Consider the following 24561-nt stretch of genomic DNA (forward strand, 5'->3'; position numbering starts at 1 on the left):
ATTATATGCGTGAACCACCGTCCCGGCACAAAAGCTGCTTTTTAACATTAATTCCTTTGAGTTATTCAATTATCTAGTTAACCAGTCTTTATATATAAATCATTATACTGAATGCTGTCAAAATGACTAGTCTGATTTTCTATCAGAATTAAACAGATATACTTATCGAATATAAATAAAACAAAGAAGGTATTAAGTTTTAAAATCCTAACTATATTAAGATAGGATTCACTTTCATTTGCATAATCAACAGAAAATGGGATGGGACTAGAAGTTTGAAATTTTGTGTTATAGCTTTTGGGGAAGAAAGGGGTAAAAAGAAGAAGTCTTATGGCACTATACAGGACAGGAACTTACTTTACTGTTATTGGATTAATATAATATCTTCACCTTCACTAGAAATGGTATTCCTTTTACTTGCAACACAAATATGGTTTCTATGCACTTTTTTTTCCTATGCTATTTTAAACCTAGTAGATATAATGGTGCAACCAATTGTTAAGGACATTGTCTAAGAGTTTTATTATACCTAAGACATGAAGAAAGGATACTCTCAATTTCTTTTCCTAACTTGGAAAACTTGAAGACATACAGCACTGGTCAGCTGGACCATGTGCTAAAAACAGTGACAGTTCTGTTTTGAATTTCAAGGGCTAGAGAGAAACCAGTGCCTGTTTCAACATACAAAAAAAGTATGTGTTGGTTTAGGTAGCTAGGAGAGTGTAACCAGTTTATAAAACAAATTTCCTAGCACAGAATTGCTTATAAGAGTCATCACTTGTTCTGATGCTTAGTTTTATGAGAAATTATTACTTTGTCTTTTGTTAGGCTACTAGGGTAGAAGATTGCCTAATTTAGATTCTCTATGTCACAAAAACTTTTTTGGGAGGAGGGGACGGGCGATCGTGGGACTTGAACTCTCGGCCTAGGCACTGTCCCAAAGCTTTTCAGCTCAAGTCTACTGCCTTACCCTTGAGCCAAGCCCCACTTCTCATTTTCTAGGTTAATTGGAGATAAGAGTCTTCAGGTCTTTAGTGCCTGGGCTGGCTTTGACTTTTGATCCTCAGATCTCAGCCTCCTGAGTAGCTAGGATTACATGACCAACCGAACAAAAAACTACTGATGTAGTAGCACTCACAATGCAAAATTTCTAGGCTTTGAGACTACCTGAAGCTGATGCAGTATGATAAGTAAATATTGAGTCTTCAATTTTGATCAGGATAAATGCTGACTATATAAAATAAGGTGGGAATTAATTTTAAATTATTAATTTATTTTCTACAAGAGTATGTATAGGATTGTTATTGTCTGGGTTTGATATTTCTTTCTCCTATACTTGATAGAAAATCATCACTAATGCTAACTAGGGCTAGAATTTTCTAGGTGAAAAAGCTTTGAATAATTAATTCACTTTTGTTGATGCCAAAATGTTTATCTTGAAACAATTTTCCTAACTTGTACTTTTCTCAGCAGCAAGACCATTTCACCTAAAGTTGTAGAATTTGTTGGCAAAAACTTTGTTATTGTTGGGCACTGGTAATGTAATCCTAGTTATTCAGGAGGCTGAGATCTGAGGTCACAGTTTACAGACAGCCCATGAAGCAAAGTCTGTGAGATTCTTACCTCCAATTAACCACCAGAAGCTCTGTGGCTCAAAGTAGTAGGACACTAGCCTTGAGGGGGAAAAGCTCAAGGACAGGACAGTACCCAGGCTCTGAGGTTCAAGCCCCACAACTACCTCCCCCCCCAAAAAAAAACCAAACAATAAAACTTTCTTATAATCCATAACAAGTTTTTGTTTTTGTTTTTTTGTGTGTCTGTATGCCAGTACTGGGACTTCAACTTGGGACCTGGATACTGTCTTAGCTTTCCATTCAAGAATGGCGCTCTACCACTTGTGCCATGGGTCTATTTCTAGCTTTTTGGTGGTGAACTGGAGATAGAAAGACTCAAGGATTTCTCTGCCCAAGACAGCTTCAATTATATACCCATAGGACTCAACCTCCTGAGTATCTAAAATCACAGGATTGAGCCCACTGGAATCATAAACATAGCTTAAAATATTTGGGGGATTTTCAAACATATAAATGTTTTATCAAGTCTGCTACTAAGTGAGAATAAGATCATAAATTGTCCTAATAGTTTTCTTATCTATGAAGCAAACCTGTATGCTATTCAGAGTTTATTTAAAAGTACTACTTCACACATGTCCTAATAGTTTTCTTATTCACACATTCATCTAAACCTAGTCATTATTGGCAAATATGCATGTAGTTGGATGTTCTTAAGAAGTTCAAGAATAAAGCAGCTAGGGGGCCGGGAGTTTGGCCTAGTGGTTAAAGTGCTTGCCTAGCATGCATGAAGACCCCGGTTCGATTCCTCAGAACCATATATACAAAAAAGCCAGAAGTGGTGCTGAGGCTCAAGTGGTAGAGCTCTAGCCTTGAGAAAGTCCAAGGACAGTGCTCAGGCCCTGAGCTCAAGTCCAGGACTGGCAAAAAAAAAAAAAAAAAAAAAAGAAAGAATAAAGCAGCTATAGTTGATGAGATGTTGAACATCTTAGAAAAAGAGATGTTGGGCACCAAGACTGCAAGTGGAAGTGAGTGTAGCTCCAATAGCAGAACATCAAGCCTCAAGTAAAAAAGCCCGTAGAGAGAGCATGAAGTCCTGAGTTCAGGCAGTAAACTATCACTTTTACTTCTAGAAAAGTTTAAAGCTATCTGTCTGGTCCTTCTTATCTATACTGTTTCCCAAGAGAAAATAAGAGTGGTAAGTCAACACAGTCTAAGAAGCAAGTTCATTCCATTTTATAATACGAAGCATGCTATAATGAGACTAAGATGAGACTCAATGCTGAACTGCAGGGATGACTGGTGTCTACTGGATATTGCAGCAGTCTAGACATATGTGAGACACCCAGCCATTCGGATTTTTTCCTTCCTTCCTAATCAGCTTCTCCACAAACTACAGTTCACTTTAGAAAACTGAGGGAATGACATCTATAAAGTCTTAGCTACATAATGCCATTTTAACTTAGATGTCATATTTATGACAAAACTGACTGTCAACTAGCTCTTTTTCAAAGTATTAACAAAGGAAAGTATGTCAATCATGTGTCTGAGCTATTCTCCAGCCTGTTATATTAATAAAGGAGGAAAAGACACAAAGGCATGCTTTATCTCTTCTACCTTTCAACTACTATTCATCTCTGCCTCTAACCCATAAAGCTCTTTTTACAGTAATGGCTAATTTTCTCAAACACAAATTTTCAACCCATTGTGCAAAAACACATCTTCCTTTGGGTGCTACAGATTGAACCCAGAGCTTCTACCTGAGCTATATATATAGCCCAGACCCAAAAGCAATTTCAATGTCTGCAGTTCAGATATACTACTGTTTGGGGAAAAAAACAAAAAACAAAAAAGTAGAAATACTTCTGAGCTGGTTAAACATAACAACAATAGAGATATAATATAGAATCAAACTCTCTAATATTTACCTCAGAAAAGATGAACATATACTGTTTTGAAATATGAAATAAAAACTAAATGTCATGAATTTTAAAGCTCTCTTTGCTGCCTTTGGTGTAGCCTACACTTAGACTGGCCTTATGCTCAAAATTCTCATACCATATCCTCCCAAGTACTGGAGTTATTCATGTGTACTATAAGCATTTCAAAAAGTTTTTCCCCAAAGAAACGTTTCCAAAACTTCTGGTTCAAGTATGGGACACGACATAGTATTCAGAAGAGTGAAAAGTAGGGGTCTCCTAATCTATTAAATATAACACATTACTTCCTAAGCCATTCAAATTGTCTGCTCAAAATCATCTCAAGTTAAAGCTCTTTAGAAAAAGAACCAGGTATTTATGTATACATGTCTGTTTCTCTCCCTCCTCTCCCTCCCCCAACCCCTAAATTTTGTGGTACTGGGAACTAAACTTGGTACCTCATGACTCTAAGAAATTTTGCCTTTTACCACTTAAGCCATGCTCTTAACCCAAGCTGCTTTAGAAATGAGGATGTATGAAAATGTATGTGTGGGGCATGCCTGTAATCCTTGTTACTCAGGAGCCTAAGAACTGATGATCGCTGTCCAAAGCCAGCCTGGGCACCAAAGGGCACTACTCTTATCTCCAATTAATCACTAGAATATAGGAAATGGGGCTGTGTCTCAAGGGGTAGGGCAGTAGCCTTGCACTGAAGAGCTCAGGGACAATGCCCAGGCCCAGGGGTAGGGCGGTAGCCTTGAGCTGAAGAACTCAGCGACAGCACCCAGGGCCAGAGTTCAAGCCCTATGACCCACAAAAAGAAAAGAAACAGAAATAATGAAACTTACTATTTTGTACAATTTAGATATGCCAATAAAATAAACCACATATCATCATTTAACAAATTTAAGTAGCACATAAAAGTATACATAAAATGGAAAGTGAAAATTACACTCATTGTTTTCAGTTTCTTTTGGATCCTTTTAGCAACATTCTTAATTTATAGAGCAATGTACATACTTTTACATTAATATAACACAAGTATTTTTATGTAAAAATATATATACATTGTGCTGATCCTTGCTTTCCCCATTTTAATATAAAATCTTGAAATTGTTTCTATCTCAACATAGAACCCTACCAAATCCCACTCCTTCCCTGCCCAAATTTTTTTTTTTAAAGGAAAGGAAAATAAGAGTACCTTAATTTGCTGCCTTCGTAGCATGGCAAGTTCTCTCATGTCTCGAAATGGCTGAAGTAAATACTGATAGAGTTCAGTTGTGGCTTCTGCAAGGCTGCTATAGGCTTCATCTTCCATCTGGTACAAATCTAAAAGTTCCACCATACTCTCTATATTTTTGTGCTTGTCCAGTAGCTACCAAGAAAATCAAATACAAAACCATAAATGATTTGTTTAACTGAAACTATTGTACAACTTACGATACAGATTTTTTTTAACTATAATAAATGGGAGTCTGGCCTAGTGGTAGAGTGCTTGCCTAGCAAGCACAAAGATCTGGGTTTGATTCCTTGGTACCACATACATAGAAAAAGTTGGAAATGGGGCTCTGACTCAAATGGTAGAGCTCTAGCCTTGAGAATGCCCAAGGACAGGACTCAGGCCCTGAGTTCATGCCCTAGGACTGGCAAAAATAAATAAATGAATGAATGAATGAATGAATGTATGTTAAATGAGCACAAGGACCACTTTTCCTCTTCTATAAAACAAGTGTTTCAAGCAAAATTTACAATGCTGCAGTATGAGGTTTATAGTATATGTAACTTTTATATATCACCAATAATATAAATGACAGAATAGGTAAGAACAAACACTGGAAGTGGTACAATATTAACTCTGAAGTACAGTATAATGACATTAATAAGCACAAGGAGAATTTAGGGAGGCATTATCTATAAAATTCAGTAAATTAAATTTCAAATAACTTTAAATGAGGTCAGGCAACATGGGACACTCCTGTAATCCTAGCTTCTTAAAAGGCAGACAGAAGGATCACATGTTCAAGGTCAGTCCAGATAAATAAAGTTGACAAGACCCTGCCTTAAAAAAAAAAAAAAAATTAGAGGTAGTAATATGCTTCTCTAGCAGGCTAGGGCCTTGGACTTAAGCCCCAGTAAAAGGAGGTAGATAGGGATGCGGAATAAAGACAAAACCCAAGGGTCAAGATTTTGGCCTAGTGGTAGAGTATTTGCCTAACATGTATGAAGACCCAAGTTCGATTCCTTGGTACCACATACACAGAAAAAGCTGGAAGTGGTGCTGTGGCTCAAGTGGTAGAGCTCTGGCTTGAGAAAGCCCAAGGACAGTGCTCAGGCCCTGAGTACAAGCCCCAAGGGGGGGGGGGGAAAGAAACCCAAGATACCAATAGGAAACTAGTAGTCCTAAATAAATACAGCTTTGCAAAGGATGCCATTAAATGCAAACATATTAAATGAAAACTGACTAAACAATAAAAAGTATCAAGTATAGTGTCCAAATATGTGAAGAACAAGAAGTGGTAAGACATGCACAAAACTCTAGAGGTAGAAGCAGAGGCAGGATTCAAGGCCAATATGGGCTACACAGATTCTCTCAAAAAGTAGGATAGGCCAGGCACCAATGACTCATGCCTGTAATCCTAGTACACAGAAGGCTCAGATCTGAGGGTGGCAGTTCATACATAGCTAGCCCAGGCAGAAATGTCCCTGTGAGACTTGTCTCCAATTAACCATTCCAAAATTGGAAGTGGTTCTGTGGCTCCAAAGTGGTAGAGCACTAGCTTTGAGCACAAGAGCTCAGGGGGATTGCCCAGGCTCTGTTCAAGCCCTACAACTGACAAAACAATCCAAAAAAAAGTATATAAGCCTGGACAGGCATTGCTGGCTTCCTATAGGAAACCAAGATCTGAGATCTTAGTTCTGAGCCAGCTGGACCAGGTAAAGTCCATTTGACTATAAGCTCCAAGTAATCACCAAAAGGTCGGAAATGGAAATTTAAATCATAGAATGCTGGTGTTCAGCAAAAGCTCAGACCCTGAGTTCAAGGCCCAGAACTGGCAGAGTAGAAGAAGAGGGGAGAGGGATGTTTCACTTACACATTTCCCATGTCAAGAAGAGGCATAAATGTAGTTTTGTGAGTCAATTTCTCATTAAATAAACAAGGCTGACCTGAAATTCTGACCTTAAATTCAGAATCCTCCTGGTTTCAACCTTTTTAAGGTAGCAGGATTTATAGGCATGTACCATCACATATAATTTGAAGATGCTTTATATGGTATTTTGGCTTACACATCAAAAGGGAAATTATCCCCAACTACACATGTAACTTTTTCATGAGATGAGGTAAGAGAAGTCTGAAAACAATACATGCTTCTCTTTGTCCCTCCCTCAGCAAACACTTATTATTCAGAAGTGGCTAGATTAGTGGCCACTGGTAAAGTCTGTGTTCCCCTACCCTACCTCACCAAGTTTCCGAACAGTCCCCAGCCAGGAAGCTCTTTCCCTTCTTTTCCACACATGTGCCCTTTTGGTAGAAGCCTTCCTTCTTCTGCAAAGAGAGTGGCTAGGCTTCTTGTATTCCTTTGTTGACTTGTTACTAAATAGATTTCAATACAAGAAGTCAACAGCCTCAGGGTTCAGAGCATTCTAGAAGTCACATCTCTTCAGAGGTTGATTTTGCTTGCCCTAAAGCTTAGGTTGACTACAAAGCTCCTGGAAGCCTCCCACTTCCCCAGGAATTAGAAGAAAGCAACAATCTTACTCAGGATCTGAGCACTATCCTTGGACTTTCTCAAGGCTAGAGCTGTACCACTTGAGCCTCAGCACCATTTCCGGCTTTTTTCTATGTATGTGGTACGGAGGAATTGAACCCGGGTCTTCGTGCATGCTAGGCAAGCACTCTACCACTAGGCCAAACTCCCGGCCCCAGCAATCTTCTTTATTAGGAGTAGTACAGGGAGAAAGTCTAGAACCAATGGCCTCAACTTCCAGAGGTATCAGAAATATTTCACTATCTCCATCCACATTGCCATCTAGAAGCAAGATCCTACCTACACATACCATTTTAATTAATAAAAATGAACTCATATGTTTCCAAAACACCTTCCCAGTGGTTATGACTCCATTGAGAATGCTGATTATAAGGTGAACCCAGGAACTAGGCATATGTTCCTAAAGCGTCAAAACTGCTTGCCCCCAGTAAACAATAAAATTAACTCAACTAGGGCTTTGCTATATCATCTTAAGAGGCTAAGAATGTGCCTACCTAGTGAAGATATAATAGTAACATAATTAATAGTAGTAGTAAGACCATTGAAAAATAACTTTGATGAAAATCAGTTTGCCAAAGATCAATTCACCAGAAGTCAAGTGACCAGTTCCTAAAGCCAAGTACCAAAAACTACACAGATTAATTCACACTAAACTGCCAAAACTGGCACTTTAAGCCATGTCTAAAAGAATTTGCCACCACAGTTAAACTAGAAGCCAGTTTTGCTATGCTTGTTTTCCTGACTGGCTATGTCTTAGTGAGGATCTTGTATACTTCAAAAATCTCCTATTTCTAATGTGAAAGATTTTATAAGGTTTCTCTGCCAAAATACTTAATCATGATTTTGTGAATAGGCTCAAACAAATATTTTGTTTCCAAGAAAGTGACTAAATTAGGTTGAAGTCATCTAGTTGAAACTACATGTGAAAAGTATGATGAAAATAGTAGTATCAGCTGCTGTAGAAGCAACAATCTCTAATCACACAGCTCATTTCTCAGGTCCCAAAATCAGTTCAAACAGGCAAAGGCAATCACTTCGTACCATAACTTACTACCACAAGTCTGCTACATTCAGCACATCAGAAACCAAATGAAAATAAGAAAGATAGGGCAAGAAAACTAAAGTAAGAATGATATTAATATTAATAAATATCCCTTTACAGTTTTAAGGGCCAGAATTCTCTCCTCGGAGGGGGAAAAAAAAATACGTTCAAACTGGAAACCAGTGGCTCATGCCTATAATCCTAGCTACTCAAGCAGTTCAGATCTAGAGGATCATGATTTGAGTCAGCAACTGCGAGACTCCATCTCCAAAATAATTAGCAAAAGTAGGGCTAAAGTGTTGAGAACCAGCCCTGAGCTTGACAAGCAAGCCAAGAGGAGCATGAGATTGGGTTCATACCCCAGTACCACCAAAAAATAAAAAGAAAGGAAGTGGTACATTCACATAAGACTTTTCTTATATTCTACTGAAAATGGAAGATTTTAGGACAAGCATTTTTCTATCAAGTTTCAAGCACAGAAAAACTGAAAAAGACAAAAGAGGGGAGGGGATAGGAGCCAGTGGCTCCTGCCTGTAATTCTACCTACTCAGGAAGCTGAGATCGGAGGATCATGGTTTGGAGCCACCCTGGGCTGGAAAGTCTGTGTTTTATCTCCAATAAAGCACTCAGAAAACACCAACAGTGGTGCTGTGGCTCAAGAGGTAGAGTGCTAGCCCTGAGGACAAAGAAGCTTAGGTACAGCATCCAAGCCCTGAGTTCAAACCCAGGACTGTTTAAAAAAAAAAGTAGCAACATCTCCCAATAATTAAGTTTTCAACCCTAGTCATTTACCAGTGAGCTATTTACAGGAATCAAATGCCACAACTCAAAAGAAAAGTCCCTCTACTAGGTTTGAGTTCTTTTAGAAACAATAAAGTATGTTATTTTCTGAAAAAACAGAACATCAAGTTACTATATATGTGTATATATATGTACATATATATGTTAATCACAGTAAGCTCTACCCAAGTATATGATGTAAAAAAAATTAGCTGTTTTGAATACTAAGATATTTATTGTACATTACTTCCCATGTCTTTTATCCTCAAATAGAGTAGTACTTTACAAAGTTATTATACAGCCCCTAAACTTAATACTCTTGCAAAGAAGCCTAGGGCATCTCAGCTAACACTGCTAATTTATTTATCTGTCTTGGCTATTGAGTTTCCACTTTTTCCAACACTGGATTACTTTAGAAGCAATTATAACTCCAACTGACCAATCTTAGTTGAATCTAAGTATCTAAAAACAATCTTAAAACTCACTTTAAAACTGCACTGCAAAGGATACAATTTACTACAGATTTTAGTTTAAATCATTTTCTGTCATGTATCATGTAAGAATTCAACAGAGTGCTTGGGGTGTGGTTCAGTGGTAGAGTGCTTGCAGTCTAACAAACATGAAGACCTGTCTGAAATCCCCAGCATACTCAAAAACAAAAACAAAACCCAGGAAATAACAATCACTATATAAATCATTTGCTTTGCTAAGCAAAGACTTCTAATATAGGTCCAGGGAATGAATAGCATTAGATGTTCAAAGGTTATGAATTTACATTAGATTCATTCGGATGTTTAGGATAGAGAAAAACTGCAAATATGGAGCTTTCCTAAATTTGAGAAGATCCACTGAGAGAGACTAAGAATGTATTTGGACTTGAATGTGAGTAAATCACACTAGCAAAGTATTTCAGGAGAACTCAACAGCAGCCAAAGTAAGCTAAAGACGCTTCAGCAGAAAGAACAGATGGAGATCAGGGTCCTTGAAAGTTTGGGATCATTTGAAATTCAAATTGTGACACGTTTTCAGCAATTTTAAAAAATTATTTTGCTGTACTGAATCACATCGAAGACCTGAATTTCACAAATATTAAATATGTTAGCCTAATAAGTAAAACACATACATCTTCCCTTGCTACCCTAATAGGTACATTCTTTATTTGCTCCTTATCAAAATCTAATCCTGTTAAGAATGAAACATAGGAAGTCTCTGCCACATGATATTTGAAACAAGTGATTAGTGCAACATTTCTCTAGTACAAGGATTGTTCTTATAGAAAAAGCCAGAAGTGGTGCTGTGGCTCAAGTGGTAGAGTACTAGCCTTGTGGAAAAAAACCCAAGGACAGTACCCAGGCCCTGAGTTCAAGCCCCAGGACTGGCACAAAAATTAAAAAAAGAAGTCAGGGGGTGGCAATCCAGAGCTGAGCTCATAGAACCATTGAGCACAACAGTGGTTAGGGGCCGGGAACTTGGCTTAGTGGTAGAGTGATTGCCTAGCACACACCACCAAGACCTGGGTTCAATTCCTTGGTACCACATACATAGAAAAAAGCTAAAAATGGTACTGTGGCTCAGAAGTGGTAGAGCTCTAGCCTTGAGAAAGCCCAAGGACAGTGCCTCTGGCCCTAAGTACAAGCCCTCCAACTGGAGGGAAAAAAAAAGGGAAGAAGAAGAAGAAAAAAAAAGAAAAGAAAAGAATGAAACAGTGGCTAGTTATCAGAGGCTGGGAGCAGATCTGTGGAGAATAATGAATACTTCTTAGTGGTACAAAGTCAGTCAGACAGGAAGAATTGTTTAGTACAAAAAAGATAATTACAATGACTACAATTTTGTTTAGAAAATACAAAATAATATTTTATATGGTTATATCACAAAGTGGTAAATGTTTGAGTAGATAATCCACATATCTTGAGACAATCAATACATAATGTACAAATGTACCAAAGCATCTTAGTGTATGCCAATCTGTAGCCCATTGTGGGCTACTTATTGTTAGTTAATAACAACTTTTTTCTTTTTCTTTTTCGTGGGTTATGGGACTTGAACTCTGGGCCTGAGCGCTATCTCTGAGCTCTTCAGATCAAGGCTACCACTCTAACTGTTGAGTCTCAACCCCATTTCCCATTTTCTAAAGGTTAACTGAAGAAAAGAGTTTTGTTCCTTGGTGCCTGGTCTAGCTTTGAACCAAGATCCTCAGATCTCAGCCTCCCGAGTAGTTAGGATTACAGGTGTGAACCAGGGCATCCAGCTTAGTTTTTTTTTAGCCACACAACCGACAAAAAAATAAATAAAAAATAACTTTTTAAAGACTTTTCTTCAAAAATCACAGCAAAAGAGAAAACTGCTATGTAATCCTGTACCACTTACTCCTTTCACATGGAGTAGGTGCTAGGGTCATCTCTCACTTGGGGAATGTAATACTGCCACTATCTGTACTAGATTCTATTACTGAAAAAATTCTTGAAGCTAAACTTTTTTTTGTTTTGCCAGTCAGGTTGTGTGTGTTTGTGAAAGGTGTATGTTTTATTCCCAGCCCTTCCCCATTATTTCCTGGTGGCCATGAATTGAGCTCTGTTCTATCACTCCAGCTCCAGCATGATTATTTTGCCTTGCCTCACACTCAAAAGCAGGAAAGCTAGCCAAACATGAACTGAGATTTCTCAACCTATTAATTAAAACAATTCTTAATTTAAGTTGATATTGTCAGTTACTTTGTAGTCTTCAAAGTCTATGTATCTTACTCTTGCAAACTGATTTGGCCTATTACAGAATGAATAAGGACTACATGAATTTTCCCGTTCCAAAAACCAAGCATGCATACATATAACTATCTTTTATTTTCCAGTCTCACTTCCAACAATATCTTATAGCTAATCAAAAGGTCAAATAAAATAGCAACAGTAAGACACTGATAAAGATACACGTTGAGGATTTAGTGAATGTAGCTAATTCAAATATAACTGCTGCTGGCCAGGAGTTTGGCCTAGTGGTAGAGTGCTTGCCTAGCATGCAAGAAGACCCGGGTGCGATTCCTCAGTACCATACGTAGAAAAAAGCCAGAAATGGTGCTGAGGCTCAAGTGGTGGAGCTCTAGCCTTGAGAAAGCCCAAAGACAGCGCTCTGGCCCTGAACTCAAGGCCAGGTCTGTGCCCCTCCCCCCCACCAAAAAAAAATATATCAGCTGCAATAGTTGACAACCTACCTTCTTGTTTCCAATAGACACACACACCCTTTCATTCACTTTACTAAAGAAATTGTAAGAAAAAAGAAATTGTCCAAGTGGACCTTGCTTTACCAAGGAAAAACATACCTGAAAATATCTAGTGGCTGGGGCGTTACACAGCCAGTGGAGAAACCACCATATAAATTATCAGACTGCCATCCAACCACCAGTCTCTGTGTTTTCACTTTATTGAAGTGCTGACCTAGAAGCATGTATTCATCGTTTTTCCCACATTTACTTCTCTTTTTTTTCCTCAGAGATACAAAAAAAATGGCCCAAAGTTTATTTGGGCATAAAAATGAAGAAAATGATCAAAATCAAAATATTTAACATCATCTAGCTTTCATAAACTTCACTTAGCTCCATTATTCTTTGGGTTTTACAGTCACAGCACTTGGTGATATTTTCTTGTGATTAAGTCACCAAGTTACAATGTGGATATATTACCTCAGTCCCAAAAAGCTGAAGCTGTCTTATGGCTTCAACATCCAGTTAGAAACTACCAGAGAGGGCTGGGAATGTGGCTTAAGGGTAGAGTGCTTGTCAGCATGCATGATTCCTCAGTACTACATAAACAGAAAAAGCCAGTGCTGTGGCTCAAGTGGTAAAATGCTAGGTTGGAGCAAAAGAAACTTAGAGACAGTGCCCAGGCCCCGAGTTCAAGCCCCAGAACTGGCAAAAAATAAACAAAAACTACCTGATAGAACCATTCTCTCCGCCATAAATCACTTTTTAAAAATTTTTTTTGAGGGTCCTGGAGATTGAACTCTGGCCTTGGGCGCTGCCCCCTAACCAACTACCATCTGGGCTAGCTCCACTTGTGGCTTTTTTTGTCTTGGGTTAAATGGAGATGAGTCTCAGATTTTCCCACTTGGGTTGGCTTCAAACTGTGATGCTGAGATCCCAGCCTTCTGAGTACAAACATGAGCCACTAATGCCTGGCTCCACTGCAATCACTTTATGTCCTTCTCTAATCTTGTTTATTATATTCATTTATACCTCATGATGGGCCTGGTCTTGCTAGCATAATGAAAAACAGCATCACAGACTTTCTACAATACTGTCATTTCTCTAATATATATATTTGAAGCTTCAGCAGAGCTCCAAAGTTGTATAACTTGGTTTGAAAAAATTTGGAAAGCCTTAAAGGAAGAAGGCATAGTAAGCAGTCTTTTTAGAGTTCCTTGCCGCTTCTATTAAATTAACTCCAAAGTAAAAAGCTCTCTTTGGAGCTGGACACCAATGGTTTCTATCTGTAATTAAGGAGGCTGAGATCTGAGGATCTCATTCAAAGCCAGTCCAGACAGGAAGACTCTTATGCCCAATTAATCAGCAAAGATGTAGAAGCGGTATGGCTTCAGTGGTAGAACACTAGCCTTAAGTGGAAAAAAGCAAGCCAAGGGTACAAGATCCTGTGTTGAGACCCAAATACCAGTACAAAAACAGAAAAATTGGTTATAATCTCTGAAAAGGGGCTGAATGAACAGCTGAAAAGTCCTTATTATAAGAAGAAAAAAATAATAACTTTTGGAAACCACCATGAAAAGTGCCATGTAGTTCCTTAAAGTTTTTCACATAGTCTTACTTTATTAGTAAACTATCCTTAGGTATTTCCTTACTTTGAAGGGGCTGAAAAATAAGTTGGATACCACTGGCTCATGACTTTAAATCCTAACTACTCAGGAGATCTAGATACTGTTTCAAAGCCAGCCTGAGCTTTTGAAAGTCCACCATATTCTACCTTCAAAACAGCTGGCAAAAAGACAAAGTCAGAGTATGTCTCAAAAGGCAGAACATCAGCCTAGCAAATTGGAGGTCCTTAGTTCAAACCTAAGCAACAAACATATAGGGAGGGAGGAAAAGGAGGAAAGGGAGGGAAGGAGAGTGGGAAGAGGGTTAAGCATGTCATCAGAATTGATGAGTCCTAATTGAAATCCAGGTCTTCTGACTTAATAAGGTGTTTACTGTGTGCCGGTTCTGGGAGCACATGTTGCTCTTGGTGGTTTCAACTGTGAAGTTAGAATTCAGCACATTTTTATAAACATAATAAATTCCAAGTAGATACTGACTTTTATATCTTAATCAGGCCTACCACCATAATTGTGGCTTACTATCTACAGCACCACATTAATCATTCCAGGAATACTGTGATTATACAGAAACCATTATTTACAGGTCATCAAATGCAAGCCTCAGCAAAACAACGACCTAAGCATACACACTACAATACAAACTCAGCCCCAACCAACAGCCAAAGCCTACTGCTATAGTTAAAAAATTCTTTGTGACATTTAATTCATACAGAGATTGAGTGTGCGTACACAGGCAGTACACCTTTGTAAAAGTCCAAGACAAACCTACCAGTTTTAAGTTTCACTTTTTTTTTTTTTTTTTGCCAGTCCTGGGCTTGAGCTCAGGGTCGGAGTGCTGTCCTTGGACTTTCTCAAGGCTAGAGCTCTACCACTTGAGCCTCAGCACCACTTCTGGCTTTTTTCTATGTATGTGGTACCGAGGAATTGAACCCGGTTCTTTATGCATGCTAGGCAAGCACTCTACCACTAGGCCAAACTCCCGGCGATGATAAGTTTCACTTTTTTCCCTGCTGGCTCTTATGCTTATTTTGTTCATAGCTCTACTTTTGACTTTTTGGTAGTTGGAGATGAGAATCTCATGGACTTTCCTGCCAGGCTTGGCTTCAAATTGTGATCATTAGATCTCAGCTTTCTGAGTAGCTAGGTTTACAGGTCTGAATCATTAGCACCCATCTAAATTTAACTGTGTGTGTCATAGGGCTTGAACTTGGCCTGGGCCCTGTCCTTGAGCTCTTCAGCTCAAGGCTACCACCCTACCATTGAGCCAAGCTCCACTTCCCGTTTTCCAGAGGTTAATTGGAGATGAATCTCAGGTCCTTTTGTGCCCAGGCTGGCTTTGAACCTTGATCCTCAGATCTCAGCCTCCTTGAGTAGCTAGGATTTCAGGCATGAGTACCATGCCTGGCTAAATTTCATTTTATTTGGATTGAGACTTTCATCTTATATTCCTAATATCTAAACATCTGTATTGTATGTTGCAGATATTCACAAACTATAACTTCAATTCAGTTGACCAAAGACAACCATGATAATACTTTGACCTCATAAAAATACTTCCAAAGCTGGGCAAGGTGGCTCATGCCTGTAATGCTAGCTACTCAGGAGGCTGAGATATGTGGATCATGGTTCAAAGCCAACTGTGGGCACTAAGGAAAGAGAACCTCTTATCTCCAACTAATCACTAGAAAACAGAAAGTAAGGCTGTGGTTCCCTGGGTAGGGTGGTAGCCTTGAGACATGAAGAGCTCAGGAACAAAGCCCAGGCCCAGAGTTCAAGCCCCATGACCACCCTGTCCCCCCCATCCAAAAAAAAAAAAAAAAATATATATATATATATATATATATATATATATATATACACACACACACACACACACTCCAGGTGCCAGTAACCGTGAAACAGAACATTTACAATGTAGGGGTTTTGTTTCCTAGATGATGCCTTTGTTTTTGTTGATAATTGTGGTGTGAACTCAATCTCAAGCTTGCTGGAATTGCTTATTCAGGGCAGTAGTTTTGGGCCTCCAGCCCAGTTTCAGAGAGGACTCTTGTGGACTTTTCTTCTGGTCTCAGTCTCCTGAATAGGTGGGTTACAGCAATGAGCTGCCAGTGGCCAGCTTATTCTCTTGTGGTTTTGTTGTTATTGTGTATTTGTGTGAGCTAGTTCTGCACCTTGAACTTAGCTTACTCACTGAAGACTAGTGCTCTACCACTTGAGCCACAACTCTATTTCTGGCTTTTCTTTTTTCTTAGTGGTTAACTGGAGATGAGATTTGTGGCTTTCTTGTCCAGACTGACTTGGAACTGTAACCCTCAGATCTCACCTAGGATTACAGGTGTGAGAGTCCAGTACCTGCCAGGTGATAGAGTGCATGCCTAGCACACACAAAGCCCTGGCTTCGATTCTTCGGTAGCCCATACACAGAAAAAAGCTGCAAGTTGTGATGGCAGAACGCTAGTCTTGAGAAAGCCCAAGGACAGTGCCCAAGCCCTGAGTTCAAGCCCCAGGACTGGCAAAAGGGGAGGGCACTCCAGTACCCAGTTATATTTAAGTTTTTTGTTTTTGTTTTGGGTCATGGGGCTTGAACTCTGGGCCTGGGTGCTGACCTTGGGCTCATCAGCTCAAGTCTACCACTCTACCCTTGAGCCACAGCCCCACTTCATGTTTTCTAGTAGTTAATTGGAGATAAGTCTCTTGTGGGGCTGGGAGTTTGGCCTTGTGGTAGAGTGTTTGCCTAGCATGCAAGAAGATCCAGGTTCGATTAATCAGTACCATATACACAGAAAAAGCTGGAAGTGGTCCTGTAGCTCAAGTGGCAGAGCTCTAGCTTTGAGCAAAAAATGTCTAAGGACAGTGCTCAGGCCCTGAGCTCAAGCCCAGGACTGGCAAAAAAAAAAAAAAAAAAAAAAAGATCTGGTTGGGGGGGCACTAGGGCTTGAACTCAGGGTCTCAGTTTGCTAAGCAGGTGCTTTACCATTCCAGTCAAGTCCCTATGAGATAAGCTCTTCCATCTATATCTTTCTCACAGGTTGGATGTGGTGGTGGTGGTGGTGTCCATCCAGCCTTTTGCTGTTTAGATCCTAAGACCATTATTAAGTGATACCTGAGTCTCTGCCAGGATAAGGCAACCCCACTGCTCTCAGGTTTTCCCAAAACACATTGCCTTCAAAAGGGAAGGAGGGCAGTAAGCCTGCTCCTCCAATCATAGCCCTGGATGCTGGAATAGCATTGAGGTGAGGAGGGAAGAGAACCCCAAGATCCACTCCTAGCACTACTTGCTTCCAGCATAAGCACAGGGGCTGAATCAGCCTCAGCCTCTGCTCTCAGGGTATCATTCACTGCTACTCAAGAATCTGCTCCCACTTTCTTATGACACTATAAAAGCCAGCAATCCTCCCTCCCCCAACCCAGTCCTGAGGCTTGAACTCAGGGCCTAGGCACTGTCCCTGAGCTTCTTTTGCTCAAGGCTAGTACTCTACCACTTGCACCACTGTACCACTTCTCATTTTTTTCTGATTATGTGTTACTGAGAATCTGAACCCAGGGCTTTATGTATGGTAGGTAAAGACTTCATCACTAAGATACAATCCCATCCCCAAAGCCAGCAGTTCTTACTCAGCCCCACCCAACCTCTAGTACTAGAGACAGACAAAAAGAAGCAAAGTACATGAGGACAGAGACTCTGACCCAGCAACTTCCTGAAGCATCTCTACCCTGTCTCCCACAGAATGCTAGATAGATCTTCCTCTTGAGCCCTTCCTAGATAGTAAAGGGGTGGGCCTCATTCCTCACAGGTACCACATGGAGCTTTTACATGTGGTCTGGGGACCTTTCTGCTCAAATTTCCTCACTCTTCCTAATGGCTCCCAAGTAGCTAGCATTACTGGAGCAAGCTTTTATATACAATTTTAAATTTAAAAAGTTTAAAAGTTTGATCAAGAGCTGGGAGTTTGCTTAGTGGTAGAGTGCTTGCCTCACACGCACAAGACCCAGGTTCGATTCCACCATACCACATACATAGAAAAATGCCAGAAGTGGTGCTGTGACTCAAGTGGCAGAGCTCTAGCCTTGAGAATGCCCAAGGAGAGTGCTCAGGCCCTGAGTTGAAGCCCCAGGACTGGTTTAAAAAAAAAAAAAAAAAAAGTTTGATCATAGTCTCTCCCAAAGAGTACATGTTCACATTAAGAAAATTCTGCATGCTACTTAAGGTACCTCATTAAAGCCTATCCATAGTCCTTCCTAATAGAAACTTACCTATCCCAGAGACTTGTTTAAAATTAATTAACAGGCCAGGCATAGTGGGACATGTGTAATCTCAGCATTGGAGAGGCTAAGACAAGTAAATAGATCAAGAACAACCAAGGCCAGGAGTGTGTGGCCTGAGTAGAGTGTTAGCCTTGAGAAAGCTCAAGGACAGTTCCCAGGCTTTGAGTTCATACCCCAGGGCTATCAAAAATTTTTTAAAAAAGTATGTATGTACATGTACATACACATACATACATACACACACACACACACACACACACACACACACACACACACACACACAAATAAATTACAGGAAAAGTAAAAACAGTCTGGGGGTTGGGCTGGGAGTTTGGCCTAGTGGTTAAAGTGCTTGCCTAGCATGCACGAAGACCCAAGTTCAATTCCTTGGTACCACATATATAGAAAAAGCCGGAAGTGGTGCTGAGGCTCAAGTGGTAGAGTTCTAGCCTTGAGAAAGTCCAAGGGCAGTGCTCACGCTCTGAGCTCAAGCCCAGGGCTGGCAAAAAAAAAAAAAAAACAGTCTGGGGGTGAGGTATCAGTGGGAAAGGGAGGGCCAATGGAGAGGGTGAATGAGGGTCAATATGGTTGAAGCACTTTAAATACATTTATAATAATGTAACAGTATATTGAGTTTTTGTGTATGTGTTGGTCCGAAGGCTTAAAATCAGGGCCTGGATGCTGTCCTTGGGTTTGAGCTTTAATTTTTTTTTTTTCTCTAAGGCTTGAGGAATCCACTTTGGGATTTTTGGTGGTTAACTGGAGATAAAATAGTGTCACAGGGGGCCAGGAGTTTGGCCTAGTGGTAGAGTGCTTGCCTAGCATGCACATAGACCCGGATTCGATTCCTCGGTACCACATACGTAGCAAAAAGCCAGAAGTGGTGCTGTGGCTCAAGTGGTAGTGCCCTAGCCTTGATAAAATCCAGGGACAGTGCTCAGGCCCTGAGCCCAAGCCCAGGACTGGCAAAAAAAAAAAGAGTGTCACAGGACTTCCCTGCCTGGGCTGGTTGTTCAGATCTCTGCCTCCAGAGTAGCTAGGATTACAGGTATGAGCCCTTGTCCAAGGTGTTTTAAAAGGATGGGTAAATGTATATGTAACCCCTCTGTCCATTATCCCAACTATATATATATATATATATATATATATATGAATATAAAAAAAGAATATATGCCAGGCACAGTGGCTCACGCCTGTAATTCTAGATACTCAGGAGGCTAAGATCTGAGCATCAAGGTTCAAAGCCAGCCCAGGCACAAAAGGACCTGAGACTCTTATCTCCAATTAGCCAGTAGAAAAATGGGAAGTGAGGCTTGGCTCAAGGGTAGGTCAGTAGCCTTGAGCTAAAGAGCTCAGGGACAGACCCAAGCCTATTTCAAGCCCCATTACCCACAAAAATAAATAAACCAAATAAATAAAGGATGGGTAAAAGGAGTGATAGAGGGGGGTGAGGTTGATGGTGCACACTTTATGTATGTATGAAAATGTAACAATAAAATCCTTCCTTGTATACAAGTAATGCAAGCTAATAAAAGAAATCTCAGCTGGGTACAGTGGCTCACACCTGTAATTGTAGCTACTCAGGAGGCTGAGATCTGAGATCAAGGTTCAAAGCCAGCCCAGGCACTAAAGATGGTGTGACTCTTATCTCCAATTAACCACCAGAAAATGGGAAGTGGCACTGTGACTCAAAGGGTATGGTAGCCTTGAGCTGAAGAGCTTAGGGACAATGCCCAGGCCCCAAAGGTAGGGCGGTGGCCTTGAGTTGAAAAGTTTAGGGGCAGTGCCCAGGCCCAGATTTCAAGTCCCAGGACTCATCCTTCCCCTCCCCCCACCCTACGCAATGGGTGGTTCATGCCTATAATCCTAGCTACCTCAGAGGCTGAGCTTGTTCTGGAGGCTGAGATCTGAGAATCTCAGAACCTAGCCTATGCCATAAAGATCCAATTAACCAGAAAAACTGGTGGAATTTAGACATTCATCAAGTGGTAGAGTACACCCTTGAAAGAAAATGCTGAGGAAGAGCTTAATATACCACTATCCCCAGTTCCCCCAAAAAGCTCTGCAAGCCAAGGCAGGTAACTCCCCAAGTTATTAAGGAAAACATTAAGGGCTAGAGTTGTGGCTACAGGGATAGAACCTACCAAGCCCTGGGTTCTAAGTAAATAAGACTTTAAACAGCTGGAGAACACAAACACAAGGCAATGTCCTATATACTTTCACTGTCAGGTTGCTGATCAGAAATCACTAATCACATCACATTTTCTCCAGTCTCAATTTCTCAACATAATCCTCTTGTACAAAGGAGTAGGTGTTACAAATTTATTTACTGTCCTTGAGAGCCAGTTTTCAAATTCTGCTCTGTTCTGTCAATTACAAATAAGAACCAAAATTTTACGTATTCACACTTTAATTTGTATTAAGCATTCTAAGTTGTTTTGCAAGCTATTAAATGATCTGAAAGTTTCTATTTTTCCTGTTAAGGAGAATAAAACATATGGTCAATAGAATTTTAATCGAGAAGGCTGTTCTTTTTTAAAATGTAACTAGAAGATCATTTTTTCAGCAGCTCATTTTCAACCATTTGAATTGTAAACTCAGGGACAGACACCTTTTTTTGAGTATCATTAAAATTGAAAACAGCCAAGTCTACTCATTGGGGGATGAAAAAATTCTAGTATGGAAAAAAAAGCTACATATATATGTAACAGACTAAGAGAAGCATTAACTTGATTCTAAAGTTTAAAAGAAGCATACAGGTCAATATTAGCAATACAAAGAATACACTATCGGTAACTTCCACAAAGACTTTAAGGTAGAAAAACCACAGAATTGAGATGGGAATAAGAACAGATACCTGGAACTCTAGGATCATGTTACTGTGGGTAGCACTTAAGTGAAAAATGTAAATACAAAAAGTGTGAAAGTAATGGCAGAAAACATCTAGTCATTTATGGAAAAAACATAGGACTGAAACTTTGTCTAATGTCTAAAAACACCATACACAGCACTTTCCTTCCCAAATCCAATATTTGTACTAATTCTAAAAGCAGTAAATCGCTTGAGAAACCACCTGTACTGTTCATTAGAAGAAATGAGCTTTAAGTATTTTCTTTGTAAAGTTCCTTCAGTAGAAACTATAAGAATGACTTCATACCTGCATACACACACACCCACATATTGTAGAGTTTGGTAAGTATAGCTATTCAGGCATTCCCCATTATTTCCTGTGTTTTAAGATTTAAAATAAGTTGAAGGGGGAAAAAAAACCTCTTCCACTCTTTTCTTCAAAGTACAGATGCATTATGCACTTACATAGAAACTTCCTTTTCCCTAAAACAGGACTGACACCTGAGCCATCTGTAAAGGCTTGAGATAACCTAAAAATACTGCTTACTTCCAATGGTCTGTTGGTTATTTTTCACTTAGACAAGTAACATTTAAAAATGTGTCCAAGGCTAAGAATTGTACTGTTTCATTCCCAGCCCTGAAGAGGAAATAAATGTTTTAAATCTGACCACATTCTCAGACAGCATAAGGAGAATAAAAGCAGATCGACCCTGTTCCATTAAGACAAACTACTTTGAGGATATAAATGTAATATCAGGCAAATGTTGGTTATCTGAGCAGTTATTGCTGGGGAAAACAACAACAACAACAACTTTTGGGGCAGAGTAAAGCTCATTTACTTCATGAGATTTCTTTTTTCTTTTTCTTCGTCTTTTTTTTTTTCAGGAGTTGAGTCTTATCACTAGGGCTGAGTAGTAAACTGGATATACCTAATAGCATAGGACCTCTGAAAAGTAGGAGCAATCTGAAGACTTACCAAAGGCCCTTCACATTGCCAATGACAGGAATGAAGGGGGAACAGGAACCTGTAGGCTCTACTTTTTCCTGAGTGAAGAACACACCCCACAGACGCATTCCCCCGAGTGAGGCTTCCACTCAGACAGCATGAGCCCTAACGACGGCAGCAGCCTTACCTCCTGAATGCGTTTCCGGGCCCGCTGAAGCACTTCTTCATAGCCCTTTTGCCGCAGCTCGCTGAGGCTTTCGTAGTACTCCTCAGGATCATCGGTCTCCGTGAAGAGCACCTGGGAAAGGATCTTCCAGCCACAAGTGTCCAGGCCGTGTCCAAGGTAGACCTGGAGCTGGTAACACAGAGCGTCGATCTCCTGCTCGGACATCTCGGGGGCGCCCCCAAACAGCACTGTCCACATACCGGAAGGCTCTTCGGGGAACACCGGCAAACAAGGCTCCAGCTGCGAATTCACGGAGCAGAGCTGCTGGTGCACAGCGCGCAGATCCTGGAAGGAGAAGAGCCCGGCCCAGCTGCACTCCTCGGCCGGAGGCTCTGGGTCGGCGGCGGCGGGCGACGGCAGCTCCGCGTCTGTGCGTACTGGGGGCGTCTCGTCCTCCCGCACCATTTCCAGCACCTCGATCTCCTCGGAGACTGCCCCGGAAGCGCTCACCACCCGCACCGACGACGCCGGGGCCTCCTTGGGCGCCGGCAGGAGTGCCGCAGTGGCAGGCCTCGTCGCATCTCTGGGTTCAGGTCCTTTCCGGACCGGGCTGGGCTTGGCCCGCGCGGGGCTCCGGAGTGGGCTCTCTGCCCCTCTGCCGGCGGGAGTCCGCAGCAGTGGGTCCCCTCCAAGGCTGCGCGCGCTCCGCGGAGAGCCGCCGTCCGCCCAAATCGGGCTCCTCCGGGGCCTGGGACTCCGGACCGGTGTCGCAGAGGCACTGGCTTCAGGCCGGCACTTGCCTGCCGGGCTGCTGGGCCCGCGCGTCCCCTCAGAGGCCGGAGCGCCGACCTCGGCGCTTCCGCGCGCCCCCGCCTGCTCCCGGGAACCGCTCCTCTGCCGCTGGGCCGTCCGGTTGTGGCAGGTTATGGCAAACTTGCCTTCGATCTCGTTCCAGGCCACAATGAAGACGAACTTGTGCTTCTCGCGTTCGTCGAACACATGGGGCCGAACAGCCACCCAGTCCGACTCCAGCGTCTCTTCCAGCGCGAAGGACATGGTGGCTCCCGCGCCGGGCCGCGGGCCCGAGACCAGGTCTGGACGGCTGCCTGCGCCGCGCCCCCCGCTCACCCTCGCCGGGCGCCTTCAGCCATCTTAGCGCGCCGGCCGGCTCTCCCCGCTCGCTCGCTCGCTCTGCCCCCGCGCTCCACCGCCTGGCTCCTTTGTGGCGCGGCTCCCGGGGAGGACAATACACGTCGCCCGGGCAGGTAGTTCACATGGTCACGTGCGGTCGGATCTGTTTACAAGCCCCGCGCTGCCGCAGCCTGCGCCTCACCGAGGGCCGCCCGGCCGCCGCCGCGCGAGGCCGCGGGGCTGCGTCTGCGGGGCACCGGGAGTGAGGCGCTGGGGCCGCAGGGCCGGGACGGCCGTGGATGCCTTCCCGACCTTGCCGGGCCTACCAGGGTCCCCGCCCCTGCTCTTCCCCCTAACCACCGCGCGGAGCCGGCGTGACGGAGGGACGCCGTCTCCTAAACTCTGCCGCTCAGCATCATCGCCACAATGTTGCCATTTGGTTGCTGACGTCGGCGGCTCCACGAGGGACGTAAACACGGGCACGTGCCGCACGCTGGTGACGCGGCGGCGGCGGCGGCGGCGCGCTTCCCTCCGGCGCCCGCGCGCCTCCTCGCCCCGCCCATCGGCGTCGCCCAGACCCGCCGTCCAGCGGCGGCGCTCCGGATTCGGCTTGGTGCCCAGCCTCGGGCTTCCCCTATTTGGATCCTGGATTCTGGCTCCGGCCTGGTGCCAGTACCCCAGCCTAGGGAGAGGGGTCGGTGTGTCCTGCTGCACAGGTGGCCTGGAACCCTGGGGGAAACGGAACAAAGGTAGAGCTCCAGGCGTTCAAAGGTACCCTCCTGTGAATTTGCTTGAGGGGATCAGAGAACTGTGTTCAGTGACAAGTAACATGAAACAGCCTGGGAACCCCAAATGTTAGAACCTTCCAAACTGTAGGTCTCCCCTAATATCCTTAAGACACTTTTTGTTCAGCTTTTTGTTGTTGTTGCTATTAGAAAGGGGTTAGAATTTTTGTTTTGTTGTTTGCTTGTACTTAGGGGCTGAGCACTGTTCTTGGGCTTTTTCCTCAAGGATAGCGTTCTGCCACTTGAGCCACATCACCACTCCCAGTTTTTTCTATGTATGTGGTACTAAGGAATCCAACCCGGGTCTTGATGCACGCTAGACAAGCACTCTACCACTAGGCCCAACTCCTCACCCCACGGGTTACAATTAAAACAAAATTTACCATAAGAAAATTTAAAACAACAACAATCCAGTAAAATGAACTGATTTTGTTTTCTTTTTGTCTTATCAAGAAATCTAATAACAACAGATGCTGGAGGGGATTTGGCCAGGAGGGATCAACTACACTGTTGGTGGGAGTGT

At 42.1% G+C, this 24561-nt stretch overlaps 1 protein-coding gene across 4 annotated transcripts in view; it reads right to left on the reverse strand.

Moving 5' to 3' along the window:
- The window catches only part of Jmy (junction mediating and regulatory protein, p53 cofactor), a 63795-nt gene extending 40398 nt beyond the window's left edge, over nt 1-23397 (reverse strand). For all 4 annotated transcript variants that reach the window (XM_090331728.1, XM_090331730.1, XM_090331729.1 and 1 more), the window contains exons 1-2: nt 22144-23397; nt 4692-4865 (exon numbers count right to left, since the gene is read on the reverse strand). In XM_090331728.1, the coding sequence (XP_090187854.1) occupies nt 4692-4865; nt 22144-23178 (1209 nt within the window). In that variant the 5' untranslated portion in view covers nt 23179-23397. The remainder of the gene's footprint in view (nt 1-4691; nt 4866-22143) is intronic.
- Nucleotides 23398-24561: the final 1164 nt, after the last annotated feature.

This window comes from Megascapheus bottae, chromosome 4, assembly GCF_031878675.1.
Source record: "Megascapheus bottae isolate mThoBot1 chromosome 4, mThoBot2.hap1, whole genome shotgun sequence".
Classification (NCBI taxonomy): Eukaryota; Metazoa; Chordata; class Mammalia; order Rodentia; family Geomyidae; genus Megascapheus; species Megascapheus bottae.